Below are 27,622 nucleotides of genomic sequence, written 5' to 3'. Positions count from 1 at the left end.
TGCCACTGCCCGCAGATGCCACGAAATGCGCTTGCTGTCTCTCGCAGCGGCAGCAGCGGCAGCACCAGTCGGGCTCTGGGCGGTGTGAACAAAGCGGGAGCAGAAAAGGGAAACTGGAGCTGAACCAGAAAAGCTCTAGCTCGGAGCTAGAAAGGGAAAAGCGCTGATGTGAAAGCCGCATAAGTGCTGGGCCCCACTGGCTCCACGAATAGCTGAAGAAAAGTTATTTTGTATGGGAGCAGATTGTCGGGCCTCCTTCCTATTTATACCGGAAGGGAGCCCGAGGGTGCGTAGACGGACTCACAGACCGATGACAGACTCGCCAGGGCAGGGTCATTAACGTCAATCCCACCCTCCTGCTCGATGAGTTGGAGGAGGTGGCCGAGGCATCAGTTAGCACAAATAAAAGGCTTTAAAAAAAGGAAAATCCTCAGTTTACCTCTTTGCTGATCTGATCCTCCCTGTGTTGAATCAGCTGCTTCCATCTGTACCTGTATGGAACAATAGGCCTATCTGTTTTTTTTGTTATAATAGGCCTACAGATGAGAACATTTGCTGAGAAAGTCTCCTTTCTAAAACCACATTTCTCATACATTTCTGGGAGGCATCATTTGAAGGTTCGGTGTTGTTTCACACTGTGGCTTTTTCTTTCTCTTGTTTTGAGAAGAGTCTCGAGGAGTGAAGCAACCACAAGACCGAAGACCACAGCGGTAAAAAAGCTACAAGCTACCTGACAAATGCCGTTGGCCTATTTCCAAGGCAAATGTAATATGGTAAATTCCAGTTTCGAACCAACCACATCATCTTTTCCCCCCTCTTGTGAAGCAGTTCTCATCAAATGCATGCTACCTCGGCCTGTGGTGGATCAGTTAGAGGTAATTGACAATTTGACAATACATATTGGTTTTTATTGATGGATTCCAGGCAGATTATCCAAGCCTGCAGATTATTATTAAATCATGGACAACTGTGCTTTACTTAAGCACTGAGGAGGAGGAGGAGGAGGAGGAGGAGGAGGAGGAGGAGGAAGAAGAAGAAGAAACATGTCCATTTATAGCCTAAACTCATAGGCAATGCTTGTCTTTACATGGGCTTTTGATATATAAACAGAGTGCAACATAATACACAAGCAGCAGGCAATCAGTCATTAGATGAAAGTCTCAATTGTACCCTGAAAACATGCCTTCACAAAACTCAAAACGATCCCAGTTGTGATATTTTTTTGTTTAGTGGTGAATAATTTCCCCTGAAAAGTTTCAACAACAATCGAGCTTCAGTACTTTATTATATCAACATCTAAATATAGAGCAGACATTTTAAGGAGACAATTCAACATGTCAGATGCTCATTTTTGTCTCCAAACAAAGAGCTACAACATGAAGGTAAATGATGATATAATTAAAACCAATAGGAAACTGTTGATGGGAAACCGATGTGTTCCAATAATAAACATGGCGTCAATTAGCTAATGAGGTCAATAGTGCTCTATATAAGATGATAGAAGAAAATGATGCCAGTAATTTTCCCTTCAAGGTTATTGCAGGACATCTATAAATGGAAACAAATTAAAGTAAAAGGAGGAAGAGAGGGTGGGGCTGGGTAAACACATTTACTGTAACAGCCTTGGAGAATAGTTTCAGTATGACTCCCAAATATTTGGCTGTGCTGATATTTCTCTACTCATGTTCACTATGAAAATGATTTTTCTTTAATAGCAGGGTTTCTGCCTTGTACCTTAAGGCTTTTGTAAGATGTTTTAATACCACAAAGAATGAACTTAAAAAAGGAATAGGACAGATTCTTTGTCAGTACATTACCGACAGTACATGGTGGTTGTTATGAAAAAAAAAATAGATAGAAGGAAGCAAAGAAATGCTGCTTTTGACCATGGCAGCACATACCAGATATGACTCCTTTGACCAAAAGCAGTAATTATATAAACACAAACAAGCTAACAAGAAACAAAAGGTAGGAAGTAGTAAACCAGCAAGTTGTTTTCTGTAAGACTGTTTTTGACAAAGGAGTCTGGTGGATTTGGTTGCTGCATGTTTTAACAGTCCTAATGCGATTGAAAACCAGAAGGGAAACTAAAATGATCTATTATCATATAAATGAAATGCAAAACTTTGATAAGACCTGAACCTATACCTGAAACTGGCAGGGAGACAATTTTTCCTATAGGCCTACCCTCTAGCGCAGGGGTCACCAACCTTTTTGTCACCGAGGGCTACTTCAAGGGTACTGAGTAATACGAAGGGCTACTTGTTTGATACAAACTTCCTGAATAACATAATTGCACGGTTCACGTTTAATGATAATATTATTATTAATAATAATCAGAATACATATTAATTTACTGTATGTGAAGGACTGTCTGATCACATGTTAATGTTAATTATTCCTCACAATAATTATTAACAATGATTTACCATTGCTATAGCAACCCCATTGTTTTGTTATGAAAATGTATCTATATTTATACACATTCTCGCGAGATCTATCAGGGGTCGTTGTAATGCTGCGTTCACACCGTACAAGACTTCGCTCTAATCGCTCGAGTTTCACCGCTGCTGCCAGCTGTGTTTACTCGCATCATTCAAACAAGACGCGCTGGCTCGGGAGCTACAACTACAACAAAATGAACATATTTTACCGTGATTAAATTTTAATATCCGTTTCTAAATGATGCCAAAGTAACAACATACTGATACCGGTTAGTAAAAACCATGAATTAATGCTTGACAAGTCTGCAGACAAGACGGCAGGCGAAAAACCTTTTAAAATGCTTGTTTTCTGAATGGAGATTGGGTCGACCAGGCTAAGCTAACGTTGTATATGCTCATTCCACACTCATAATAACGGCCTACAGACATAAATAAACCAGCGACTGTATTCGCCATGACACAGACAGTCTGTGGTTTGTACTTGTTTAACTTTTGTCCAGTTTCTGAAAAGATATGAGGAGCTGTGATCTCTGTTTGCTAACTGCTAACAGCTAACTGCTGATGTTTTCTGGTTGAACGTCAGTGGCAGGCTGAGATCCTCACCACTGCTATGTGTGTGTGTTTGTCTGTTTGCTGTGTGGTGATGAGGCCCATGATCGTAGCTGCTCATGCTAGCTTGTCTCAGCTAAAGGTGGAACGGAGATTTGGTGCGTGGAGTTCAACTCTGAACCTATCTGGGGTCAGAGTTCAATTTCACGCACCAAATCTCCATTTCACTTACATATGTACATACACAATGTGTGCTTTTAAAACGTTTTATTCAATATTGTCATTTTGAAAATAAAAATGTATTCAATAATTTTTTTAGACGGAGCTCCATGGTGACTTGTGCTATTTTTAGAACATGCACGCGGGCGACCAATTTTCCCCCTGCGGGCGACTTAGTGCCCGCGGGCACCGCGTTGGCTACCCCTGCTCTAGCGTAATAACCACTTTATACAGAGACAAACATACCTTTTGTTACCTTTATTTAATTATTTAAATGGAAAACAGAGGTGCTTTTTCATGTGATTACATGCATAGGAAATAAATGACTCCAGTGTACATTGAGATATCATCTTCTACATAGACCAGACAGCACAAGTGTTTCTTTCATTTAATATACTTTATTTAAAAAGAAATCTGGTATACAGTCAAATGATTTGGCTTTGGTTAAGAAAAATACATACAGACATTACATGACAAACAATATAATCCCTTATACAATATGTTTTTAAAATAGAGCCACTGATGGAACCATTGGCTGCATCAGCCATTTTGGCACCACTGTCGCCACGTTTTGTGAAGCTTTGAATTCCTGTTGAGCTGGAATTAAAAAGAAAGCTTTGGTTCAATCCTAATATGACCGGAAAAAGAGTAGATCCCTTTTAGTGTGCACTCGATCAGATACACACACAGGCTCATCATTTCATCTTTTACTTCTTCAGCATTTCATTTTTAAGTTTAAAAATGTCATTCTACTTTCGCATACTTTTAAGAGTGTTAATACATATTTACAGCCAACAAATCCTTTGAAAGGGCAGCTATATTTTGCCCATCAGACAATCAAAACAAATCCTTTTCAATTGCAAAACAATAACCAAAAATGAAATTTGACACAGTTTTGACAATCTTTTGCTATTTGAACATGAAATATAAGTCTTGGTATAATACTTGAGTGGAAGTCTTCATGCAGGTTGAAGCAACATTAACCTATGGCTGAACTTTTAAGGCATCAATTTTTGAAACTTATTTTACAACCAAAACATGATGATGTTTAACGTTTCATAGAAAATAAATCCCAAACACAAAAACAGGCTCAAGAAATATCAATCTTTGGAATCTGGTTGTCGTCACTCTACAGTGTTTTAGAGTAATGGATTACAAGGCCATACATTTTTTATTTAAATATCAATACAATTGTTACCAAAATCTCTTTTGACCACTACCTATGTACCTGGTATGCTCTGAAAATAGAATGAGAGTGGGGACTGAAGATATATGTTTAGTTCTTAATGCATATTGTGCACAACCTGGTAGATGATGAATAGGATGGTGAAGCCAATACCGATCCCCAGGCCCAAGTGGTTCAGGATACGGGCCCACTTGCTGTTGTGCTCCGCCCCAATCTGGTTCCCAATTTGATTGGCTTGACGGGTCTGAAAGTGAAAAAGATATTTTTCAATTAGATACAAGTGAGGTGAACACATGGAGATTTGTATATGGTATTATAATATGGTTAGATTGATGCACTGAATCCGTGACAACCATACATTTGCATCACATTATCAAAGCACATAGAATATTGCTAATATTACCGAGAGCTGTGCCAGACCTTGTAGGGATGAAGCAATGAAACCTAGAATGGTATTGTATATTGGTATATGGTATATGTTTGTTGAGGCCACGAGGATTTCATTACCAGAGTCATTAAGCCGGCAAATATATTTATATATGAGATTTCTTAAAACAGCTTGTAGAGTATTGACTCCTGCAGCCACAAAAATTTCACTTGCACTGACTAGACCATCGAGGTCTCTTCAGCAATATTCTCATGGCATCATTATAAGCTACTTGACGTTTCCGTAAACTTGCTTTTTTGTAGTTTGACCACAAATGTGCAGTATAGAGTGGTGTACAATATGCTCTGAAAATAGACATCTTCCAACCATCTGTACATGCACTAAACTTACGTAAGAGAACGTTTGCTTGTGCATACATCATGCGGCATTGCCTATAAATATCTTCATCATCTTTCATTTGTTCTGTAATAAAGTGTCCAAGGTATTTTAACTTATTACAGACACTAAGATTAATATCAGACAATTTAAAATCAGGACATTTTAGACATTTATCCTCTTCGGTTCTAAAGATCACGACAGCAGTGATGTTGTATTTGATGTCATGTTCCACACCATACACAGAACAAGCAGTAAGGAGCTGCTGAAGACCAGCGCTAGATGGACTCAGCACAACAAGATCATCTGCATATATAATATGGTTCACTAGAGTACTACCAATCATGCATCGAGTATTACAGGCTTTCAGTTGCTTGGACAGATCATCAATATAAAGGTTAAAAAGAACTGGGGACAAAATTCCACCTTGTCTGACACCATCGCTAACACCAAATGGGGCTGAGATCCTATTGCCCCATTTTACTTGCACAGTCTGGTGGCCATACCAGTAGACCAGAATTCTCACAATGTATTTGGACACCCCTCTTTGATTACGTTTATAAAATAACTTCCTATGATTAACAGGATCAAAGGCTTTAGAGGCATCAATTAAACACATAAGAACTGATGAACTTATTACCTCTATATTTGTTAACCATGTCCTTTAAGGCGTATATACACAAGTCAGTGCCATGTTTAGCCTTAAAGCCAAACTGGTTATCTGTTGAGTAAATAAAGTCATTTAATCTGTCCAGCAGAATTCTTTCTAGGACTTTTCACAGTATGCTGGCTAATGCTATGGGCCTATAGTTATCTAGGCTACCCACTTTACCGGCTTTGTCCTTAATAACTGGCACTAACAGAACAGACAACATTGAGTCTGGTAACAAGCCATGACTCAAAGTCAGTAAATCAAATAGAAAGGAGAGGAGCTATCTTCATACTGGCATATTTAAGATGTTCAGCAGAAATATGATCTACACCACTTGCTTTGTTATCGGACAGCCTGTTTATAGCTTGGTACACCTCATGTGACATTATCACCATTGAATCATTGCTATCACTATCATCTACCTTATACAGTTCACTTTGGACACAGTTGAATAAGGTACTATAATGCTGTCGCCATAACTCCGCGATATTGTCTGTTCCGGATGTTCCATCTACAGTGCATGGTAGAGATATTCGCAGTTATTAATACCCCTCACTTCTTTCCAAAAATCAATAGCATTGTTACTTAGCAGCTTCTTAGCCATGGAATCGGCCCTCATAGCTTGCTCATTTTTATAGATGAAGTGAATAGCATACTTGTATCTTGCATTAGTAAGCTTCTTGTACTCAAATACAGACCCTTGTCTGGGTCTGCCTGGCATAGCCCATGATTTAATGGCTTCACAGGCTTCAGCACGATACTCAGCTACATACTTATTCCAGCCAGGCCTGATGTTATGTGTTTTATTGCAACCCAGTCTCATTGCATTTCGTGTTCACCAACACAATTTTGAATCTATTGATTCGTGTTCACCAACACGATTTTCCCCTTTTTTTAGTGTTGCACAGCACGATTTTAAAAGCAATGTATTTCTACTGGTAATGTGTTTTAATGTGTTTTGTGCCTGCAGCACGTCTTTTTTTTTGTCCGGTCGGGTCGTGGAAGACCGGAAGCTGTGTGGTTCATAAAAACATGTTCTTACTCAATATCAAGCCACAATTATTGCTTTTATTTTAAATTGTATAATTTCGGACTTGTGTTGCCGTCTATGAGGAAAATAAATGGGGCTCAGAGCCTTAGAATACTGAAATCTGTATTTTTTAAATCTTTTTTTCCTTCTAATTTGTTATTCTTTTCAAAATAACACACTGTTATTTACTCACCAATAACACAAAATTATCCTTGCTTTTATTTATTTCTTTGATTCCATAATCTCTGGCTTTTTTGGCGTCCGTCAGGAACTGAATTTCAAAATAAAAATAACCGGAAACAGACGTAAGCCTCTAGGAGTTTAGGATGGCCGAAGACACTACACTACCCATAATCCCCAGCTATCGTTTAGGACTACCGTTATTAATCTTCAAGCTCTGGGATTGGATGTTGGAGTGGCAGTGCGCCAAGGTTACGCCGAGCGTCAAACAGCTGTTTGAAATGGAACGAAACCACGCCAGACTATCTAAAACTGGAATCGAACGCCCCCCCAGAACTACACATGCTGGCTATTTTGTTTCGCAAAATTTTCTATGGGACGTCTCTACTGAACGTTTTCGTTTTTCCCACAATCAGAAGTTGCCAGTATTAAACACATTGGTGTTATCAAATGTAAAACATATAATTAATAAATGGGTGAAAATAGCTTGTTTTCATAATGCACAGCATTAATATATACGCACATGACAGCTCATTGATACTTTGTAATTCTACTCCACTACAATTCAGAGCTTAACCTGGTATTTTTACTCCACTTATTTGAGTTACTTTGCAGATTCTGATTAATGATGTGAAATATAAACAACCCTTAAATCAGACTTTAGTTACGCCTGAGTAAAATTCAGGTAAGGTGATTGTCAAGTGCCAACAATCAGGAGAGATATTTGATAGTTGGTGCTTGAGAAGAATAAACATTTATCTGCAATTGACATGAATGGAAACGAGTAATAAAGTATATTCATTACTCGTTATTCTTTACTGATAGTTAATTAAAGACTGTATATTATGGCTATTTTTCACATCCCTTTCAAGATTTTTAAAGGTTTATTGACATATCATATACACAACTACGGTGTATGCAATGAATGAAAATCTTGGGTCACAGCTGAGGTTCCTCAACAGCGCATTAAAAGACATCTATCAATATGTGTGTACCTCCACCATTAAACTGTCATATTCTGCACATTTCTTATACATACATAAGAGTATAATTCATATGTATAACACCAGTTAAAATAAGTGCTTCAACAGTTAACATTGCAGGAAAGCAATATATTAGACGTTAAGTACTTTGTCAGGCTTAATATTTATCTGTAGATAGATAGATTTTTCTTATTTAAAAGAAGACCTTAATCTAAAGTATTATTTAATGTTTAAATAAAGGTTAATTCGTTCTTCTGTTTTGCACCTCCTATTAATATCTTTGTACATCCTGCACTAAACTGTTTTATTGTAGAGATCACTTATAGTATCTTCTTGATTTTTTATATTCTATATTTCTATCACAGACCTTCTACTTTCCCCCTATGAAAGTATGTACTCTTAATATTTTTTTAATCAAATATAACACATAAAAACAATAATTCAATAACGTGCTTTAACCACTAGGCGGTGCACACAAGGTACACACATAGGGTACACACAGCCATAATAACTTTGTATTATTAGTGTAGGACACTTATGTATGTACAACATCTGAAGATGTGTAGTTTTATTCATGCTTTCACATAATTTTTACAGCATATTGCTATACTATTTCAGACTCAGTATTGACATTCTTATATTCAAAGAAAATCAGTAATATCTTTAAAAACTACAAGTCCTTTTATATCAGCTGTGCACCGTTATGGTGTAAATATAACCTATCTATGAATTAGATCAAATGTAAAAGTCAGCCGAATTAGTATTGATACTGCAAGGAGACGTATAGTGTGAAGAGAAAAATATAATGTGGCAAAAATATGCTGACAAAGACTATGTAACATTTGTAAACATATATTTTGATTATTAGATGACAACTATGTAAAATTAAACAATACATTTTAAAGTACGTTTATACAGACAGGACGTAACAATAATAATACAAAAAAAGATTTAAAAAAAAAAAAACTGAAAAGGAAGTGAGGAATGAATTTCGACACCACTACCATCAAATACAGAGAGAAAAGTTAAACCAGAAGAATCAAGACTATATGAGCTACCACTAAACAACTCACAGTCTGAAAATTACCATTAATAAAAACCCTGAACATTTACTTTTCGTTTTAAACATTGTTTTAAGGTGTAAACGTCTCATTTAGAAATGCGTGTTCCCGTGACAAGGGGGGCATTTCATGACGGGGGGGGCATAATTTGACACAACACCGGCCTGCCCTGCTATGGTGGAAAGAGCATGACTCATATCCTAAAATACATGAACATGAACGAACATGCCTGTAAAAACAGTCCATAATAAATCTTTATAATTGCCGTCTTTTTGTCAACAACATGAGAAAATCAAGTTTTGGTGAATTAGAATATAACAAAACGGTGAAAAAAACGGCTTCCCCATTTATTTGATTAGTATATAAATAAATAAAGCGACTTTTACTTAGAAAATGTATGAGACATTTTTTGAGCACAACTTCCTTTTTCATTAAGACGCAGCTGCTTTAATCTCTTAACTATTCCCTCTATTTAAATACCATTCAGTGTATACATGAAGGAAGAGGACAGAGAATAGTGCACTCCTATATTGGGACAAAATATTAATTTTCTTAAAAAAGGAAATATTAAAAAAAGGGTGTCAAATGTATTTAAAACGTGCTTTTGAATTATTACCTGATGCAAAAAGGTCTGGTCTCCATTTTAAAAGAAGGGACTGAGTATAAAGGAGCTCTGCGCCTTTAACAAGTGTCCAGCCCAGAGTCTTGATCAAATCAAACTCACACTCTCACACTGATGTTGTGTATACCAGATGTTGCGTGTTTTGTAGGTGTCGTGAGAAGGCTCCATTAAAGCTGGTCATGATTACCAGCAGCTGTCTGGCTCACAAAGATACTGCTGTTTATCCTGTCCCAAAAAATGAGGCTCCACACAACCATGCACAGTTTATACACAGTATGATGTCCAAATCCAGCGCTATTCTTTACAGTTTAACTCAAGAAGAAGTTAGATTACATAGTTGTTATGTTGTTTAGCCAGGTGAAAGTTCCATCTATTGCTCTACATTTCTAATCTGTTTTTGGATTTAAGCATCACTTAATAAAGCTTCACTTATTGATGTGTAAGAAAAGCATATACGTATATATTATCTTAAATGTTAAAGCAAAAGGCCAAGATCTTTGGAAAAAAATATTTTTTTTTGCAGAGTAACTGTTGGCAAAAAGATGACTAGCTTATCTTAGAGCGAGGGAAACAGCTACATTTGCATTTTGCACTAAAAGCAACGTATTTGGCACAACGTATAATTGTTATGAAAATATATAGACATCATGGGGCAAATTTTTGATTGCCAATGCGTGATCAAGCTTATTATATTAGATGTCACAAGACCAAAATCACATTTGTTTCCCCTCTTTATTTTCTGAAAGCATAATATTTTACAATATAGCTGCAAGGAAAGTGAATCACAAAACAATGTCAACAAGGCAAAGCTCTCCCATAACCTTCCAGGATGCCCATGTTGTTTACTCAAGACAAACAAAGCTGTGCCCTGTGTCACACCCAGTTAGACCATGGCACAGTGGGAGTCTCTCAAATCTACAGCCAGTTTGCTCATGTGCTACAAAGTATCTGAAATGTTTGCCTATTCCAAATGCAAGCCAAAGTTCAGTCTCTTCCTTCTGACTTCGCCCCACTTTGCACCAACCCCAGAAAACCCCAGTGCCACTTACAGGAAGGAATCAGGTACACACACCACTTCCTTGCAACTAGACCACTAGAGTAAAGGTTGATAGGATACCATCCTGATAAGACCAACCGGATCATGAAGCTGTCATCACCACTGATCCATCTACTAAAGAGGGGAAGCATACATTTTGCTGTTTCAACAGGTTTAGACAGCTAAATACATTTGTGAAAACAAGAGCAACTTCTTCCCAACACGTAAATCAAGGAAAGCTGTTGTTTGGAGAATTTCCCAGTTTAGCACTGCCAATAATGTTTATTTTAGTAATGGCTTAATGTTATGTCCTCTTACCACTGTGAAATGTTACGGGGGGTAATAAATCATATATACAGTGGGGAAAAAAAGTTTTTAGTCAGCCACCAATTGTGCAAGTTCTCCCACTTCAAAAGATGAGAGAGGCCTGTAATTTTCATCCTAGGTATAGCTCAACTATGAGAGACAAAATGAGAAAAAAGAATCCAGAAAATCACATTGTCTGATTTTGGTAAATAAGTATTTGGTCAATAACAAAAGTTCATCTCAATACTTTGTTATATACCCTTCGTTAGCAATGACAGAGGTCAAACGTTTTCTGTAAGTCTTCACAAGGTTTTCACACACTATTGCTGGTATTTTGGCCCATTCCTCCATGCAGATCTCCTCTAGAGCAGTGATGTTTTGGGCCTGTCGCTGGGTAACACGGACTTTCAACTCCCTCCAAAGATTTTCTATGGGGTTGAGATCTGGAGATTGGCTAGGCCACTCCAGGACCTTGAAATGCTTCTTATGAAGCCACTCCTTCGTTGCCCGGGCGGTGTGTTTGGGATCATTGTCATGCTGAAAGACCCAGCCACGTTTCATCTTCAATGCCCTTGCTGATGGAAGGAGGTTGTCACTCAAAATCTCACGATACATGGCCCCATTCATTCTTTCCTTTACACGGTTCAGTCGTCCTGGTCCCTTTGCAGAAACACAGCCCCAAAGCATGATGTTTCCACCCCCATGTTTCACAGTAGGTATGGTGTTCTTTGGATGCAACTCAGCAGCCTTTCTCCTCCAAACACGTCTAGTTGAGTTTTTACCAAAAAGTTCTATTTTGGTTTCATCTGACCATATGACATTCTCCCAATCCTCTTCTGGATCATCTAAATGCTCTCTAGAAAACTTCAGATGGGCCTAGACATGTACTGGCTTAAGCAGGGGGACACGTCTGGCACTGCAGGATTTGAGTCCCTGGCGGCGTAGTGTGTTACTGATGGTAGCCTTTGTTACCTTGGTCCCAGCTCTCTGCAGGTCATTGACTAGGTCCCCCCGTGTAGTTCTGGGATTTTTGCTCACCGTTCTTGTGATCATTTTGACGCCACGGGGTGAGATCTTGCGTGGAGCCCCAGATCGAGGGAGATTATCAGGGGTCTTGTATGTCTTCCATTTTCTAATAATTGCTCCCACAGTTGATTTCTTCACACCAAGCTGCTTACCTATTGCAGATCCAGTCTTCCCAGCCTGGTGCAGGTCTACAATTTGGTTTCTGTTGTCCTTTGGCAGCTCTTTGGTCTTGGCCATAGTGGAGTTTGGAGTGTGACTGTTTGAGGTTGTGGACAGGTGTCTTTTATACTGATAACGAGTTCAAACAGGTGCCATTAATACAGTTAACAAGTGGAGGATAGAGGAGGCTCTTAAAGAAGAAGTTACAGGTCTGTGAGAGCCAGAAATCTTGTTTGTTTGTAGGTGACCAAATACTTATTTTCCACCATAATTTGCAAATAAATTCTTTAAAAATCAGACAATGTGATTTTCTGATTTTTCTCATTTTGTCTCTCATAGTTGAGGTATACCTAGAATGAAAATTACAGGCCTCTCATCTTTTTAAGTGGGAGAACTTGCACAATTGGTGGCTGACTAAATACTTTTTTGCCCACTGTATATATATATATATATATATATATATCATCATGTTTTATGTACACTGTGGTCAATTATTCTTTCAAAATGTTGTTATTACCCTATACACGCTTCCTTCATACTCATTATACAATACACGTCAATTTAAAATCATACAAAAATAATTAATCTTCCATCTATATTTTATATTAAATCAATAAGGGATGATTTATTCATGATAATTTAACAAAAATTAGATATCAACTGTGAATGTTTTCGTATATGCATTTAGCAGTGGGGCAAAAATTCACGAAAGATAGAAGGTTTACAATAAAGGTTTGGGAACACAACACGGAACAGGATGCGTGGTCCCATAGTAGAAACGTAACTTACAAATATTAAATCCAATTAATGTTGTTAATAAATGTAACATTACACCCAAGCCTAGAGGATGTTGGCTGTTATATCTCACACAGGCTCCGCCCTCTACTGGACTCTATGGGTACTACCTCTCAACCATACTATGCGAGTATTCATCAACTGAGATATCTATAACCGTAGCCGGCCCCCGGGGCGGGCCTACCTGAATGCGTGGACAAGCCCACCGTATATAAGGCAGCCACGCCTCCCGTTCCCGTCATCCTTTTCTCTTCAGCGAGCGAGCAACAACTGAAGCAGAGAAAGTAAAACGTTTGAAAGAAGAAGAAAGAGTTATCATACCCCATGGAGTCGCCACTTCTAGAGAACCGGGCCTGTCCTTCGTGCCCTGGCTTAAATAGCGCGCACCGATCCCCACCACCTCTGCTTCGAGTGCAGAGATTCAGGCCCTGTTGCAAAAACAGGCGGTGTCTGTGTGCCAGGCCAAGCCCCTTCATAAGGTTTTATCTCTTGGACATGTCTGGCTCCTTCTCATCATCTGTGCTTGCTGCGGCAACACAGGACTGGTGGGGGGGGGAAGGGCTGAGGGTCAGCAGGTGTTTGACCTCCCCCCCCTGGACATAGTGCACCTATGTGTTCCCATGCTCCTTAGGGACCCGGGAAATATGGTGCACACTGAGCCCCATACAGGGCTGGGGGACTCTCCCTGCCTGCCTATGGGCACTGTTTTCCAGGCACACTATTCACGAGGTAAGCGTGTCTGAGTGTGCCCTACTAGCCAGGTAAACTGCGGCCCCCACTTCTCCCCAGTCACAACCGGAGGAGAGGGGGTTGCGGTGCAGCGGCTGTTAGTCAAAAAACGGTCAGGGGCAGTGTGGTGACTCGATGTTGTTGGACGACAGGGCGTTTAGGCATCAGGGCTCCACCCACTGTACCCATACAGTCCAGTAGAGGGTGGAGCCTGTGTGAGATGTAACGGTGGGTTACGTATTGTAACCCTTGTTATATATAAGCACAGGCGGAGCCCTCTACTCGGGGCCCTGTCTGTCCTATGCTGTTCGCCGAAGAGAAGTGTAGGATGAAGGGAACAGGAGGCGTGGCCACCTTATATACGGTGGGCTTGCGCACGCATTCAGGTAGGCCCGCCCCGGGGGCCGGCTAAGGTTATAGATATCTCAGTTGATGAAAGCTTGCATAGTATGGTTGAGAGGTAGTACCCATAGAGTCCAGTAGAGGGCTCCGCCTGTGCTTATATAACACTGTTATGATTTGATTTGCTTAATTAAACATATTTGCAAAGTAGCATCAGACCCGGCATTAAGGACAAAATCAAGGGGGGCCGGGCCATGAGCGTTATTGTCAGTGTGTAAGCCATGGATGTATATTAGAAGAACCTGTGGGCCAGAACATATTTTAAATGTAAGCTGATGTGAAGACAAGAAACTTAATGCGTGTGAATGTGAGACAGTCGCCACATTACAGCCTTTCAGAATAAACACAGGTCTTTGAACAGAGTGTGAGAGTCTGGTGGTCAGCCCTGAGCGACACAGGCATAGGAGGAGATACGGCAGAGCAGGATTATTTTCACTTCACAATTCATATCTAATCTTCAAAATAAACATCTGTGTTTTCAGTTATGTTACACCTACATGATTGAGACATGTATTTTGCATGTAAATGAGTAGCCATAATGAATTAAAAAGCATAAAAAGAGAGCATTTTTCTTAAAAAAAAAAAAAAAAAGGGAACAAAAAGTCTGTCTGCCTCCTGTCAGCTGTCAAATTCCACCTATTATACCAATACGTGAAATAACATTAATTTGGGTTTTGAACAGGCGTATCTTTAGAGCAAAAACAGGCAGAATGAATAAGTTCAACATAACACGCGCTATCCCAGGAAACTTATAGGAAATGATGAGGAAATGTTTCAACAAAAAGATCTTTAAACGGGATATAAACAACTTCGGAGAAGCCACATCTTCTATCCGCATGTCGAGTTCAGAAATAAAAAACAATGCATACTGCATCCTCTTGGATTACAGTTTCTCCTTAAATGTCAAGTGCAATATGTTATATTGTAGGCTGCAGTAGTTCTGCAGGATGTGCTCTGTCTCCGTGAGTGGAGAGCCTGTCTGTGGCTCTGTTTGTGTGAGAGCAGTCTGAGTCATTGTGAGGAAGGATGGGGTTGGGAGAGAAGGAGGCTGATATTTGTGAGAAAATTGCGGAACTGAAAATAGCTGATGAAAGAGAGGATGGAACAAATACCAAAGTCCCTCACACACAAAGACAAAATGAATATAACCATGGAGGAAGCCTGTTAATTCCACATGGTGAAAACCCGCCACACAGCCATGTGTTTTGTATCTTCCACTCAGTCTTTCACTTTGAGCATTTACTGGAACATGTTATGACACTCCCTCCACAAAACAACCCTAACCCCAAACCTTCACTACAACAGCTTGACTCCTATTCAGCCATGAGCCTTCATCTGATTGGCTGATGGCTAAGTCAACACGGGGGGAACGCATTCCACTCTGTGACATTGGTCTCTGCATGAGTTTACGCATGTGTACCTGTTTTTTCGTACTGAACACAGTTACAGATTGAAGGATTATTTGAATTATTTGAAGTATTAAAGTACCGTGTTATGGCAGGAAAGTTAAATCTAGTATATTCATTTTAAAGTCACCTTATATATATTCATGTGTGTTAAATTTGAAGGGACAAAGTATATTTTCCCTCCCCAATATATTGAGGTGAAGTCTTTGTGTTCAGAGAGGGATGTGAGCAGGGGTCATCCTTATTTGGGGATAGCTCCAACACTCTGGAATGTTTCCCTCATAAAAGAAGAGGGTGCGTTGCACATGCTTAGGGCAAATGTGTGTGTTTTCATTGCATTAAATATATGTGCTGCGTGATTACTGTTCAACTATACCTCTGTTTTTATTCTTTCATGTGTGGGTACTAAATGGCTACAAACATTGTGGAGAAATGAGCTTAAACATGTTTTATTACTCTATATGAAATGGAAGCAGCTTTTATGATAAGGACGAGAGAGCATTTTCAGCATGTCAATGATCAGGGAAATCTACTTGTTTTAAATAGATGTGTGTGGTTGATTACTTTGTATTAATAATAACAGTATGTGTAAAGGAAGCTGGAAATATGCAATGTGAAACCTTTTATTTGAAGTAAGGATGTGAACAATAGCTCAAACAAATGGAGGGGCTATAGGACAAATGAGTGTGTTCTCTATATTGGGCCTGTGTGAAGTTTGACTATTTGAAAAGCATCTCTAATACTGCTTAAGAGCATAGGTAATGTGTTCCTCGTTATTATTGATATGAAAGTAATTTACATGTATTACGTATATTTAGCCAACTATAACAACTATATCTTAAAACATACTTTTAACTTTTGTGTGGTAGCCTGAGGGGGGGAGATGGACACAGGGACAAAGGGCCATAAAGGGGATGTGTGTGTGCTGGCTGCAAGATGTGAAATAAGATAAGGAAACTTGTTGTTTAGAGCAGGTTCGTACCAGACACCAAAACGTATCTGGTTTTTGTCAAACTGAAAGAGACATTTTGTTTCCGGGTTTCTTCTGCTGTGTCGCACTGATTGGGTGCGACAGGCCATGTGTTGGTCTCTCCCAATAAGATGACCTCTGGGGGAAAGCACGCACACACCTCCTCCTGTGTTTTAGTATGAAAGCCTGTGTTTTCCTTTGGTTCGACCTCTTTTTCTTCAGGCTGACCAGAGAGTGAGACAGGAGAAAGAGCAGGAAGTACTTCCTTTGTATTTGTATTGTTACTTTGTATCATTAAAACAAGATTATTGTTTAACTTGCATTCTGGTGTTTCTTAATCCCTTCCTTTTTACGAATTTACCCAGTTTACCAAACGACACGCGGAGACGAGGTTGGTTTTAAACATCCTCCTAATCTCCAACAAGATGCAGGGACACAGCCTACGTGTTCTCAGGGTTCTAGGTCATGTGGCAGCTGTTGCTCATGTGTGCGCTAAGCAGGCTGCAGCCGACTTCAATGACGCCTGCCTCACCAAACTGAGCTTTGTGGGACTTTAACTTCAAAAGGTTCTCTAGTTCAGTCTCAAAATCCCCCACCTACATGAGATTTTTTTTAAAGTCTTGTACTCTGGTGAGACCCAAACGAGTGACTCAAATGCACTACATGTCGTTAGCATTGGTGAAACACTTTGTATATTTAAAATGTGTTCCCATGACAGGCCAGCAACACAGTGATTTATAGCTAGGATTAGTGGTCTACTCCTTTACCACTTTAATCTATACTCAATATTTTTATATCAACAGAGTATCAAATTACACAGAAAATTACCGCCCAGATCTGCAGTTCCTCTCTAATCCAAGCGCAGCTGGTTATCGCCTAAAATAATTCTGATAAACCGACTGTATGCTGCATAATTAATTATACGTATATTCTAAACTAATTTGATGGTGGATAAAAGGATTTAAATTCATTAGTGCAAAACAAGTGATCATTCGTCAATGGTATGTTTACAGCTTATATCACCGTTCAAAAAACTTTTAAATTAAATTTGAATTGACTATAATGAAAATTCAGATATGAATCACATGTATTGCTTTCACTGTGAGTAACTCAGTCTACATTTCCAAACACAACTGTCCTTTTCAGAAGGGCTGTTGGCTGTTGTTGGTTAAACCTCCAACACACACAATGAAAGTAATACCAACCTGTAGCGATTTATCTCAGATTCACAATTCTGTGTTACAATGAAACATAGGGTATTCACTTCAGAAACACTTTTTGTTATATTCCATGGAATGCTCTTAACATCCCGATAGCAATGAATATATTAAATGCTTTGACAATAAATATATATAAATGTTTCATCTGTGGAAGCCGTGGTGCTGTAAAAAGCAAGTCCAATTATCTGCCTCGTGTGTTGGAGGAAGGGCTCTGTAAGGAAGTCTGAAGGAAGGGGCAGATTTTTTTCGGTTGTGTACTTTCAAATTCTAGCTTACTCGAGCTGGTTTCTCCATTCTTACCTACCCTACCTTTAAATAAACATAGAATTCATACATTTATATTTGAAATACATTTTGGAGAAACTGTGAAAAATTTATCTTTAAAGGCCCCATGTCATGGCCATTTCTACTGATCATAATTCCATTGTTGAGGTCTACTAGCTCCGTTCCTTTCAAAGAGCCATTCAAAAGAGCAGTTTAAAGGGGGCGGGGTTACTAGATTTATCTGCGAAGTAATCACCAGGATAACGATTGACTCTATTGCCAGACCAAATTTCAATAATCTGCATTGTAAACATGGCACAAGGTGGCGCCATATCCATGTCATTCATGTCAGTGAATGTACTACTTTGAATTTACCCTCTGTGTAAAGTAAATAAAGTTGCTTTAATTGCCTTGAATGAAATTATATATAAATACTAAATATTCTGTTAAGACCCACCCCATCTCATTCCTCGTGCTGAAACCTACCAATCAGAGTAGGGGGGGAAACGGCTCTCACCAAGTATGACTCGGTTACCCTCGTTCGTACCAAAGAGCCGCTCAAAAGAATTGGCTTGTTCGCGACTGAAACATCACTATTATGTGTTAAAATGGCGTTAGCAACCAGAAAATGACATCAGTAATGACAAACAGATGAGAATGCTGCGCGGGATCTGGGTGCCGTGTTGGCGGGACGTTGCGGGGCTCGCTGCTCCGCCCTTTGAGGCTCGAGGAGCGGACAGTGTGAGCTGGATTAATGGTGTCGTTTCCTGGTTGCTGCGTGGGGTCTGCGAGACAGCGAGACACCGCGGAGCACACACACACACACACAGCCTGAGCTCCGAGTGGTTGTGTGTACGGAGCTCCGCACAGCACCGTGGCTGAGAAAAGATAAGGCTGAGTGAGTGTGTGTGTGTGCGGAGCTCCGCAGCGTTACGTCACTATGACCAGGAAGAAAAAAATGTGAAAAGAGAAATCTCCAACTAGGCGTTCTGGGGCAGCATAGGCAGGTCTATTCTGTGTTAGAGTTTTACTTGCTACAGGGTGTACTTTGAGGGTTTGTGACTCTGCAGACCGTTTACATGCATCAAAAGCTACATAACACACAAGGGGACGGGTAATAACCAGAAAAGCATATGATGGGACCTTTTAAAGCAGTAAGTAGACTTTTCTTTAGCGAAGACTTTACCTTAGGCCTGCTGTGTTTTTGTTGTTGTTGTTGTTGTTGTTGTTGTTGTTGTTGTTGTGCTATTTCTACCAATCACTTGCAGTGTGCCATGCTGCAGAGTCCCAACGCCCTCAGCCCTCTTGACTAGCAGGCAACAGGTGTTTGGGTTCATGTTACTGTCTGCAGCTCAGTGGTTCAGTGGGACCTGAATCCCTTCAACTGGCAGCATAACAGCATGCAGCGCTGTCGGAAGGAGCTGCATTCCTGAGCCTTATAATATTTATTCTCATTCTGAGAGTTGGCTAGATAAACCATCTTGTAAAATATATATAAATAAATATATATAATAATAATAATAATAAATATATGATAAGTGTTTAGAGGAGCATAGGGGAAATGATCTCAAGCTGCCAATATGGTGGAACAAAGCTCTGAAATACAGACACAGCCAACAATTAATTATGTTCACGATGATGTTGGATTATTTTAACATTTGCAGAGTTAAACATTTAAATAAATTACTTGGTGGAACATTTATATTTGGTCGACTGATAGTGCAGGATATGTTTAATAAGTGATTTTCTTTGATTAAATGGATGTAATAATCCAATACAACGGTAGACAAAGAATATTTTCATGTCAGAACCAAGGTTGGTCAGAACTGTTTGTTCTGCAGATAACAGGAATTAAGGATCTTGGCTTTGCACTAGGGCTGAACGATATATCGTGTCATGGCGATAACCGCGATATGCGCATGCGCGATATTCACATCGCAGGGACGTGCGATTTTATAATTTTTTTTAATAAAAATGTTTTTTAGTACGTGTGATATTAAGTAGGTAAATTAACTCAAATATGTCATGTTACAATTATTTTGCTGTTTGCTACAAAAGGAAAACGTGCGCGGCTCTCATCTCAGGGGTACTTGAGTGAGTGACATGCAGGCTCTGCATGCACAGCAAACCAACAATCACAATCATTCTTGATCAGATCACAGCAGGCCCCGCCCCGCTAGTTTGCAGACAATCAAAACATCGGTAAAAAAAATGAGCGAGGCACAGGAGGACAATACCGGCGAGAATGAAGATTTACTTCCAAAAAGAAAAGCAACATCTGCCATCTGGAACTATTTTGGATACAAAAAGGTTCTTCTCTTCTTCATTCACAGATGAAACCCCTTATTTGAGGGTAAGCAACATGCATTATCATGACATGTTAGATCATGACTTAAGGTATGATGAATTACCTGGATTTCTGCATAAGTTGGTCATAAAATGGAGGAAGCCACTGCTGTCCAGAAAAAACATTGCTGCACGTTTGAAGTTTGCAAAAGAGCACCTGGATGTTGCACAGCACTACTGGCAAAATATTCTGTGGACAGATGAAACCAAAGTTGAGTTGTTTGGAAGGAACACACAATGCTATGTGTGGAGAAAAAAAGGCACAGCACACCAACATCAAAACCTCATCCCAACTGTGAAGTATGGTGGAGGGAGCATCATGGTTTGGGGCAGCTTTGCTGCCTCAAGGCCTGGACAGATTGCCATCATCGACGGGAAAATGAATTCTCAAGTTTATCAAGACATTTTGCTGGAGAACTTAAGGCCACCTGTCCACCAATTGAAGCTCAACAGAAGATGGGTGATGCAACAGGACAACGACCCAAAGCACAGAAGTAAATCAACAACAGAATGGCTTCAACAGAAGAAAATACGCCTTCTGGAGTGGCCCAGTCAGAGTCCTGACCTCAACCCAATTGAGATGCTGTGGCATGAGCTCAAGAGAGCGATTCACACCAGACATCCCAAGAATATTGCTGAACTGAAACAGTTTTGTAAAGAGGAATGGTCCAAAATTCCTCCTGACCGTTGTGTAGGTCTGATATGCAACTATAGGAAACGTTTGGTTGAGGTTATTGCTGCCAAAGGAGGGTCAACCAGTTATTAAATCCAAGGGTTTACATATTTTTTCCACCCTGCACAAAAACTTAAAAACATATAATTGTTTGTGTGGTTTTAGCTTAAGCAGACTGTGTTTGTCTATTGTTGAGACTTAGATGAAGATCAGAACACATTTTATGACCAATTTATGCAGAAATCCAGGTAGTTCCAAAGGGTTCACATACTTTTTCTTGCAACTGTATATCGCAGGGGGAAAAAATATATCGCAATGTCAGTTTTTCCAATATCGTGCAGCCCTACTTTGCACTGTTTGGAAAACCCTAAGGGTTATTATCTGGATGTTCATCTACTGCCAGTAAAAGCTGAGCTGTGAGGGGAAAGCTCATGTTTTGGGAAACAAAGGACTGTTTGATGATGCCGTCACAGAAGCGAGGAATGGCTTGGAGCTAGACACACAAAGTGCTATGTCGGATCCTGACAAAAGAGTCTCTTGTCGGGACACTCCAGTAGCTGCTGTGTTGAGAATTTCAACTCTTAATTAATTCCGAGTCCAGCAGTAAGTAACTCGTTTTTTCTTGACGTTATCAAAGTCTACAATGTGAATGCATTGGAGAGCAGTGCGAATATTGCTTTTTTTCTCAGCAGGAAATATTTTAAAAGAAAGGGAAATTAAGTCCAAACTGGTTTGATTGAGAGGTCACTTTGATCTCCTTCACTGAAGACTTACAGAGATCATGTGAGGTGAGAGAGATTCCTGCAGCCAGCTCTACACCCCACCACCACTAACCATTTCCTTGTCTCTCATTTCCTGTCCCGGTTTAGTCTCTGCCTCCTTTTCTGTTTAGTCTTCCAGCTAAAAGCTTTGATAGTTGTATCAACAAAAACTCAGTCTTAAGGGCTCAATTCAAAAACACTAAACACATTCACGTTGTGTACATTTTTTCTTTTTTGCCAGTGTTTACAAAAAAAATGCCTGTGGTGTTTTTTCAGTTTTAGTGTAGTTTTTTAGTGTGTTATTTTTTAAATAAATCTGCTCCTGTTGGAGACAAATGTATCCTATGTTTCCTAATTTTTATTGTGTAAGTAAACCTTCCTAGAAGTGTTAGTTGGGTGGATAAACATGTGAGGACTGTGGCAAAGTCCACACACAGACACACACACACCATTTACATAAAAAAAAGAAATGTAATTTAAAAAAAAGAAAAAGAAAAAATATTTTTTATAAAGACACTTGTATTTAGATGGAATGATTACCTATAGTGATAATACAATTATTTTTACAGTATGTTCAAAAGGTCAAATGGCACTGATGGTATCCAAATGTGCCAAAATGTGCCCAAAGGTCAGTCCGCCTGGACTACTTTTTGCTAAACCTCTCTAAAAAGGTCAAATTTAACTTGTTTTGCCTCAATCTTGATACAGGGTACTTATTATATGTTATACTTTGGATTCCTAAAGCTTTTATTCTACCATACCATCATTCAAGGGTGGTTTTCACTATAAGTAATGGGGTTTTTATTTAGGCGGAGGTAAGAATTTACCTTTTTTTTACTATGTTCCATCTGAATTTACTCTGACACAGAAACATCTATATTGATTCTGATACTTCTACATCCAACTCACAGATGTAACCTTGCTTTGATAAAATAAATTATTCATATAACCCTTTTAGAAGTTAAGTTATAGTAATTTGTTTTGGGCATAGCATTTTCGAGCCTGAAACCTGAAAAACAGGCTCAGGGCTTAAGAGGTTAATGGCATGGCCTATACGTGTTTACCTAGTAGGGAGCTCATTATGATCAGAGAAAGTAAGAGGGTGTCAGGTTTTATCGGATTAATGTCGCCACTCCCCATCCTTTGGGCATGGTCCTATTGCCGAGCTCCGCTGCTTCCAGTTAATGAGTAAGTACTTGGATTCTTCATGACATTGTAGGTATAAGTCATCCAGTGCCTAAAGCAACGCTGTTACGACTGTAACTACGGTTCTATGAATCCCGGATGACCACCAGAGTATCCTGTCACTCAGAATCCTCGTGTTCTTGCGAGAAGATTCTGCAAACAGATCCTCTGACAACACCGGCAGATATAGCCCGGTGTTGCATGGGGTCACAGGTGACTTTGTTGGTATTAGTACTCGACCTGCGCATGCGCACGATGGACATATCCAGTGCTTAAAGCACATCCGGGATGCATAGAACCGTAGTTACAGTTGTACCTATCGTTTCAAAGAATCCTATATATAGTATGTTTATCTTTTGTTTGTCACAGCCCCTCTTCTATTCTTGGTGAGAAAATGTGAATATAAGACCCTCTGCAGACCTTGTGACTTTGTTGCAGACTGCTTGACACTACGTAAAGATTTACCTTCTTGCAAGAATAAAGTCCCTAAAAGACTGTCTTATTCCAAGAATCTTCATTTCAGTACAACGGAAAGTTTCCTCACCATTATTATTATTTACTAGTTTCTCCCTTAAGTTCTCTCCAATTACAATATCTGACTACGAGATATTGTTAAGAACAAGGAACTGCTGTCATTACCTGTTGTTCTGGTGGACCCTTTGCCAAGCAATTGATCATTTCATACATTTTAGGATCTGAAGTATGAGAAGTAATGAGAGGAAGAAACGGGTCTGCCTAGGTCGAGAAAGTGTTAGTTGTAAAAATAAACCATACCAAAATTCTTGTCTTAAAAACAAAGTAGGCTACATTAGATTTCGGCCATGACTATGTTTAAAAAATATTTTTTGTAATATTCTGACACTGCTAAACGTAAAAGCATAAACTCTGCAGGATTAGAGAGCAGGTTGAGAGACTGGAGGCAGAGTTACAAGGAACACATTCAAAGTCATACTGGGGGTTTCCATGAGGTTTGTGAGCTTAGGCTGAATGATTAACAAAACTTGAGTTCTGTTTCTTTAACCGTTTCAGGACCATGCTTGATCTTGCCACTTATTTTCCAAGCGATTAAAGATTAAAAGGCTTCAGCAACGTTGAGGTAATTAAAGTTGTTTTCATGTAATGCATGAAAGAAGAGACGTCCATTACCAACGTCAATACCAAGAAGAAAAATATAAACATACTTTGACAAAAATATGACATTAAATTATTGGTAAAAATGTGTTCTTTGCTCTGTGTGATAAACAGTATTTGCATACTTAAACTCTTGTTAAATCTAAAATTCCATCATCACGTGTGAAAACTGGCAAAACATCATGAGAATTTTATTGCATTTAAAAAATACATTTCACAACACATAAAAAAGGCCAAAAAGTCAACTACGTGAATGCGCTTCAATGTTTCAGGGCCAAATAGCCTACTTGTTAGATATGTGGCTTTTAATTTGTTTAAAAAAATACAGAGAAGGTCAGACAAGAGTATTTTTTTCTCTTCTGGAGGAAGATTAAACACAGACCACATGGAAACTATCAAACAACTTTTCTTCCAAAAGACATGTGTGCTTTCCATATGTCAAACCACTTCAATGTGACGCACTCAAAAGCAAGCTCTTAACTTATACATCAGATGACACAAAAACAGAATGACCTAAAACTGGGGAATCAATCTCAAATTGTTGTGGTGTTTAACTTTTTACTAAAGTTCTCATGTATTAAAACTACATTCCAAATTTAGTGAAGGCTGCCTTATTTAAGCTGGACTTAAGTTGCACAACACACTTCGTGAATTGTAACTGTTAATCAACTGCCAACTGCAATTACCAAGGAAACTTGATACTTTGATGATTGCCAGACAAACCTCTGAGGATGTCAAAGAACGTTGTGAAAAATACAATTGTGCAAAATATACTTGCAACGCAGGCCAGGGAACTTCTCTCACCTAATACAAAATTCAGGACCACAAAATATCTTCTCTGTTCTGTAGTCGGCAACATCCGACCTGTTCTCTCACTCGCCCCCTCCCTCTGCTCTGTCCCTTAGAGAGCACCACCCTTTCCAGTAACTCTCATTCACTTTCCCAAACTTGGCATTTAGTCTGCTAACATACCCATCCTCATATAAATGAGTTTGTGGTGTCCTCGATCAACTATTTTCAGGTGTTGGATATTGAGCTGACCAGTGATTTCTTTAGACAAAATTAGTCATTTACATAATGATATTTAATAGATAAATGTTAACACAAGATTTTGAATTTATTTTCCACATTTCATGGTCTGGGGCAGATAAGGTAGAAAGCACAACATTAAACTATTATTTGGATGAGTAGAGGTTGCTTCTCTTTTCAAAACAATCTCATCAAGCCACTATCATTACCAAAAAAACAACAGTTAGTGCTGCAGTATCATAAGTGCCTCAAAAGCTCAAGTCAGCACTGTAAAGCTGACCCGACTCTCACAAATGACTTAAGCTAGAAGCTAGCAAGAATGCGGGAAGATTTAGAAACCATAACAAAAAGCCTGTCCCAGTGTTACTACCTCTTCTCCAATGATAGAAGCTTGCAGCACAAGCCTTAAAAGTTGATAAATCTTGCAAGAAAGTAGCCAAGTTGGCAAAACTGACGGCCATTCGCTTCAGGCTTTCCTTAATTCAAAAGCCAATCCCCCAAATGTATCATGATTGTTATCATAGATGAGAGCAGAGCTACGTCACTGCCTGGTGAAATTATGTCCAATCCTGGGATAGCCACACATACAGCATTTTTTTGTCAAAGCAATTGATTATTACGATTTTAGTTGGAGGACATTTTGCTCCCTTCCATGAGAATAGAAAAGTTGATCAAACTCACTGAGATGGAGAAGATGAGGGCAGCGATTCCCAGGGGCAGGCAGCAGCACAGCATGGTGAAGATGGAGTAGCACAAGTGGTCATTGACAGGGTGAGCCAGCGGGCCCTGTGTCACATACACTGTGGGCTGGACAGTGACGGTGGCCTGCTGACCCATGGGGTACGGCTGCTGTCCAACTGCGCCCCCATACTGCGGAGGGGAGCCGTAGCCCTGCAGGCCACACACAGGAAATACACTTCAGACTCACTTTCAGCAGCATGAAAACAAGTTTGGGAGGGCTAGTCATTTACAGATGATGTGGAGGCTTCACATAAAATGAAACTATTGGAACTGGACAACACCCATACAATGATGAAATACTTACAGATTTTACAATGAAAAATAACAAAACTTTGACAAGATAGAAAACATTTAAGGGTGTCTTATCCTGTTTACCAGTATTTCCTGCTGATTACAGAGACTTCATGTTCAAGGCTTTTATTGATCATACGAACATAGCTACAGTGTAGCTATGACGATTACAATCTTAGGTCACATGGCTCCTCCAACAGTGCAACACAATAAAACAGGGAAAAAAATAGTTAAAGTAAATAGTAGGCTAAATACAAAAAGAAAAATAGTAACAAAGTCAAATAGTCAAATAGTGCAATAAGAGTCTATATACAAGTTATTGGAATATGATATATTAGATAAATAATGTCTAAGTAGCAGCCAGATTAGGTTATGGATGTTGTTTGATTCCACATTGATATTTGTAACCTCAATATACTGTATAATAAAAAGGGCATACTGATCATCCGTTTCATTCAAACAGTATCCTCATTAATTTCATAATTTAAAACGTGATTCGTGTATTTACAGCAAGTAGGTACTTCTCAGTCAAGAAAAACATTAACATTGAGGTAATACAAAAAAAAAAAACTTCAAGACTGACATAACAGTTTAGTAGACTATAGTTAATTTACTGAAGTTTTAAACATATACGTTTCTTATATTTGTACAACAATATATGATAAGGCGATAATTGAATAAATAAAATGTTCTCAAATTGCTTTTCGAAATGAAAGGACCACTTTCGAGGAAATTAACATGAACATGGAATGTTGGCAGTGTCATCATTGGCCCGGTGTTGGGCTGCATACCTGCGGATGTGGAGGGTATCCAGGGCCGGGCTGCGGGTACCCCGGGTACGGCTGGTCCTGGTAGGGCGGAGGGGGCGCATGGCCCATGGAGGACTTCTCACCAGACCATCCCGCTGGAGGTGCACTGGCACATTTGCTGGGGTCCATAACAGAACAGCTCGGGCTCTCAGTACAGAAAGGTTCCCTTTACCGACGGACTTTTTTATTGAAGTGTTTAATTTTAAAGTGTTCACTGCTGTCTAGCTTAGTTTACTCCACCCCTTGCGGCTATAAAATAAATCGTCAAATGGTGGGGAGATTTGATACAACTTTTTGACTTTACTGTCAAGTCACGCAGAATGGTAGAGGAATCTGGGAATTGACTTCCAAAATAAAAGCCCCCTCGAATATGTTGTATTCTGATTTGATTTATTAATAGTGAAGTAGGCCTATACATCCACTTCGTAATTTGAGATAAAGTCAAATGAGTCAACCCTTAGGAATTGTGCATGGCAGAAGAATTCGAATACAATAAAACAAATGGATTGACAGATAATTGATTTTAGATTATTAGATCAAAGTTGTTTTGTTTATTAAAAGAGATGAATAAACATAAACATATTTTCGAGGTAGGCCTACATGTATTTAGCCTTGTGAGAAAAATATAGGAAGTGGCCAAAAACACTCTTACAT

The 27,622-nt window shown here is 39.2% G+C and overlaps 1 protein-coding gene across 1 annotated transcript; it reads right to left on the bottom strand.

Annotated features, from left to right (window-relative positions):
- Positions 1 to 3,590: 3,590 nt before the first annotated feature.
- On the bottom strand, positions 3,591 to 27,248 carry LOC307013273 (uncharacterized protein). The gene is made up of 3 exons (XM_079640599.1): positions 26,951 to 27,248; positions 25,809 to 26,018; positions 3,591 to 4,642 (listed from the first exon to the last, which is right to left on the bottom strand). The coding sequence occupies exons 1-3, from the start codon at positions 27,095 to 27,097 to the stop codon at positions 4,496 to 4,498; spliced, it is 504 nt and encodes a 167-aa protein (XP_079496725.1). The 5' UTR covers positions 27,098 to 27,248; the 3' UTR covers positions 3,591 to 4,495.
- Positions 27,249 to 27,622: the final 374 nt, after the last annotated feature.

Source organism: Notothenia rossii (assembly GCF_949606895.1).
Source record: "Notothenia rossii genome assembly, chromosome: 7".
Taxonomy (NCBI): Eukaryota; Metazoa; Chordata; class Actinopteri; order Perciformes; family Nototheniidae; genus Notothenia; species Notothenia rossii.
This window is presented reverse-complemented; position numbering and strand designations above follow the sequence as displayed.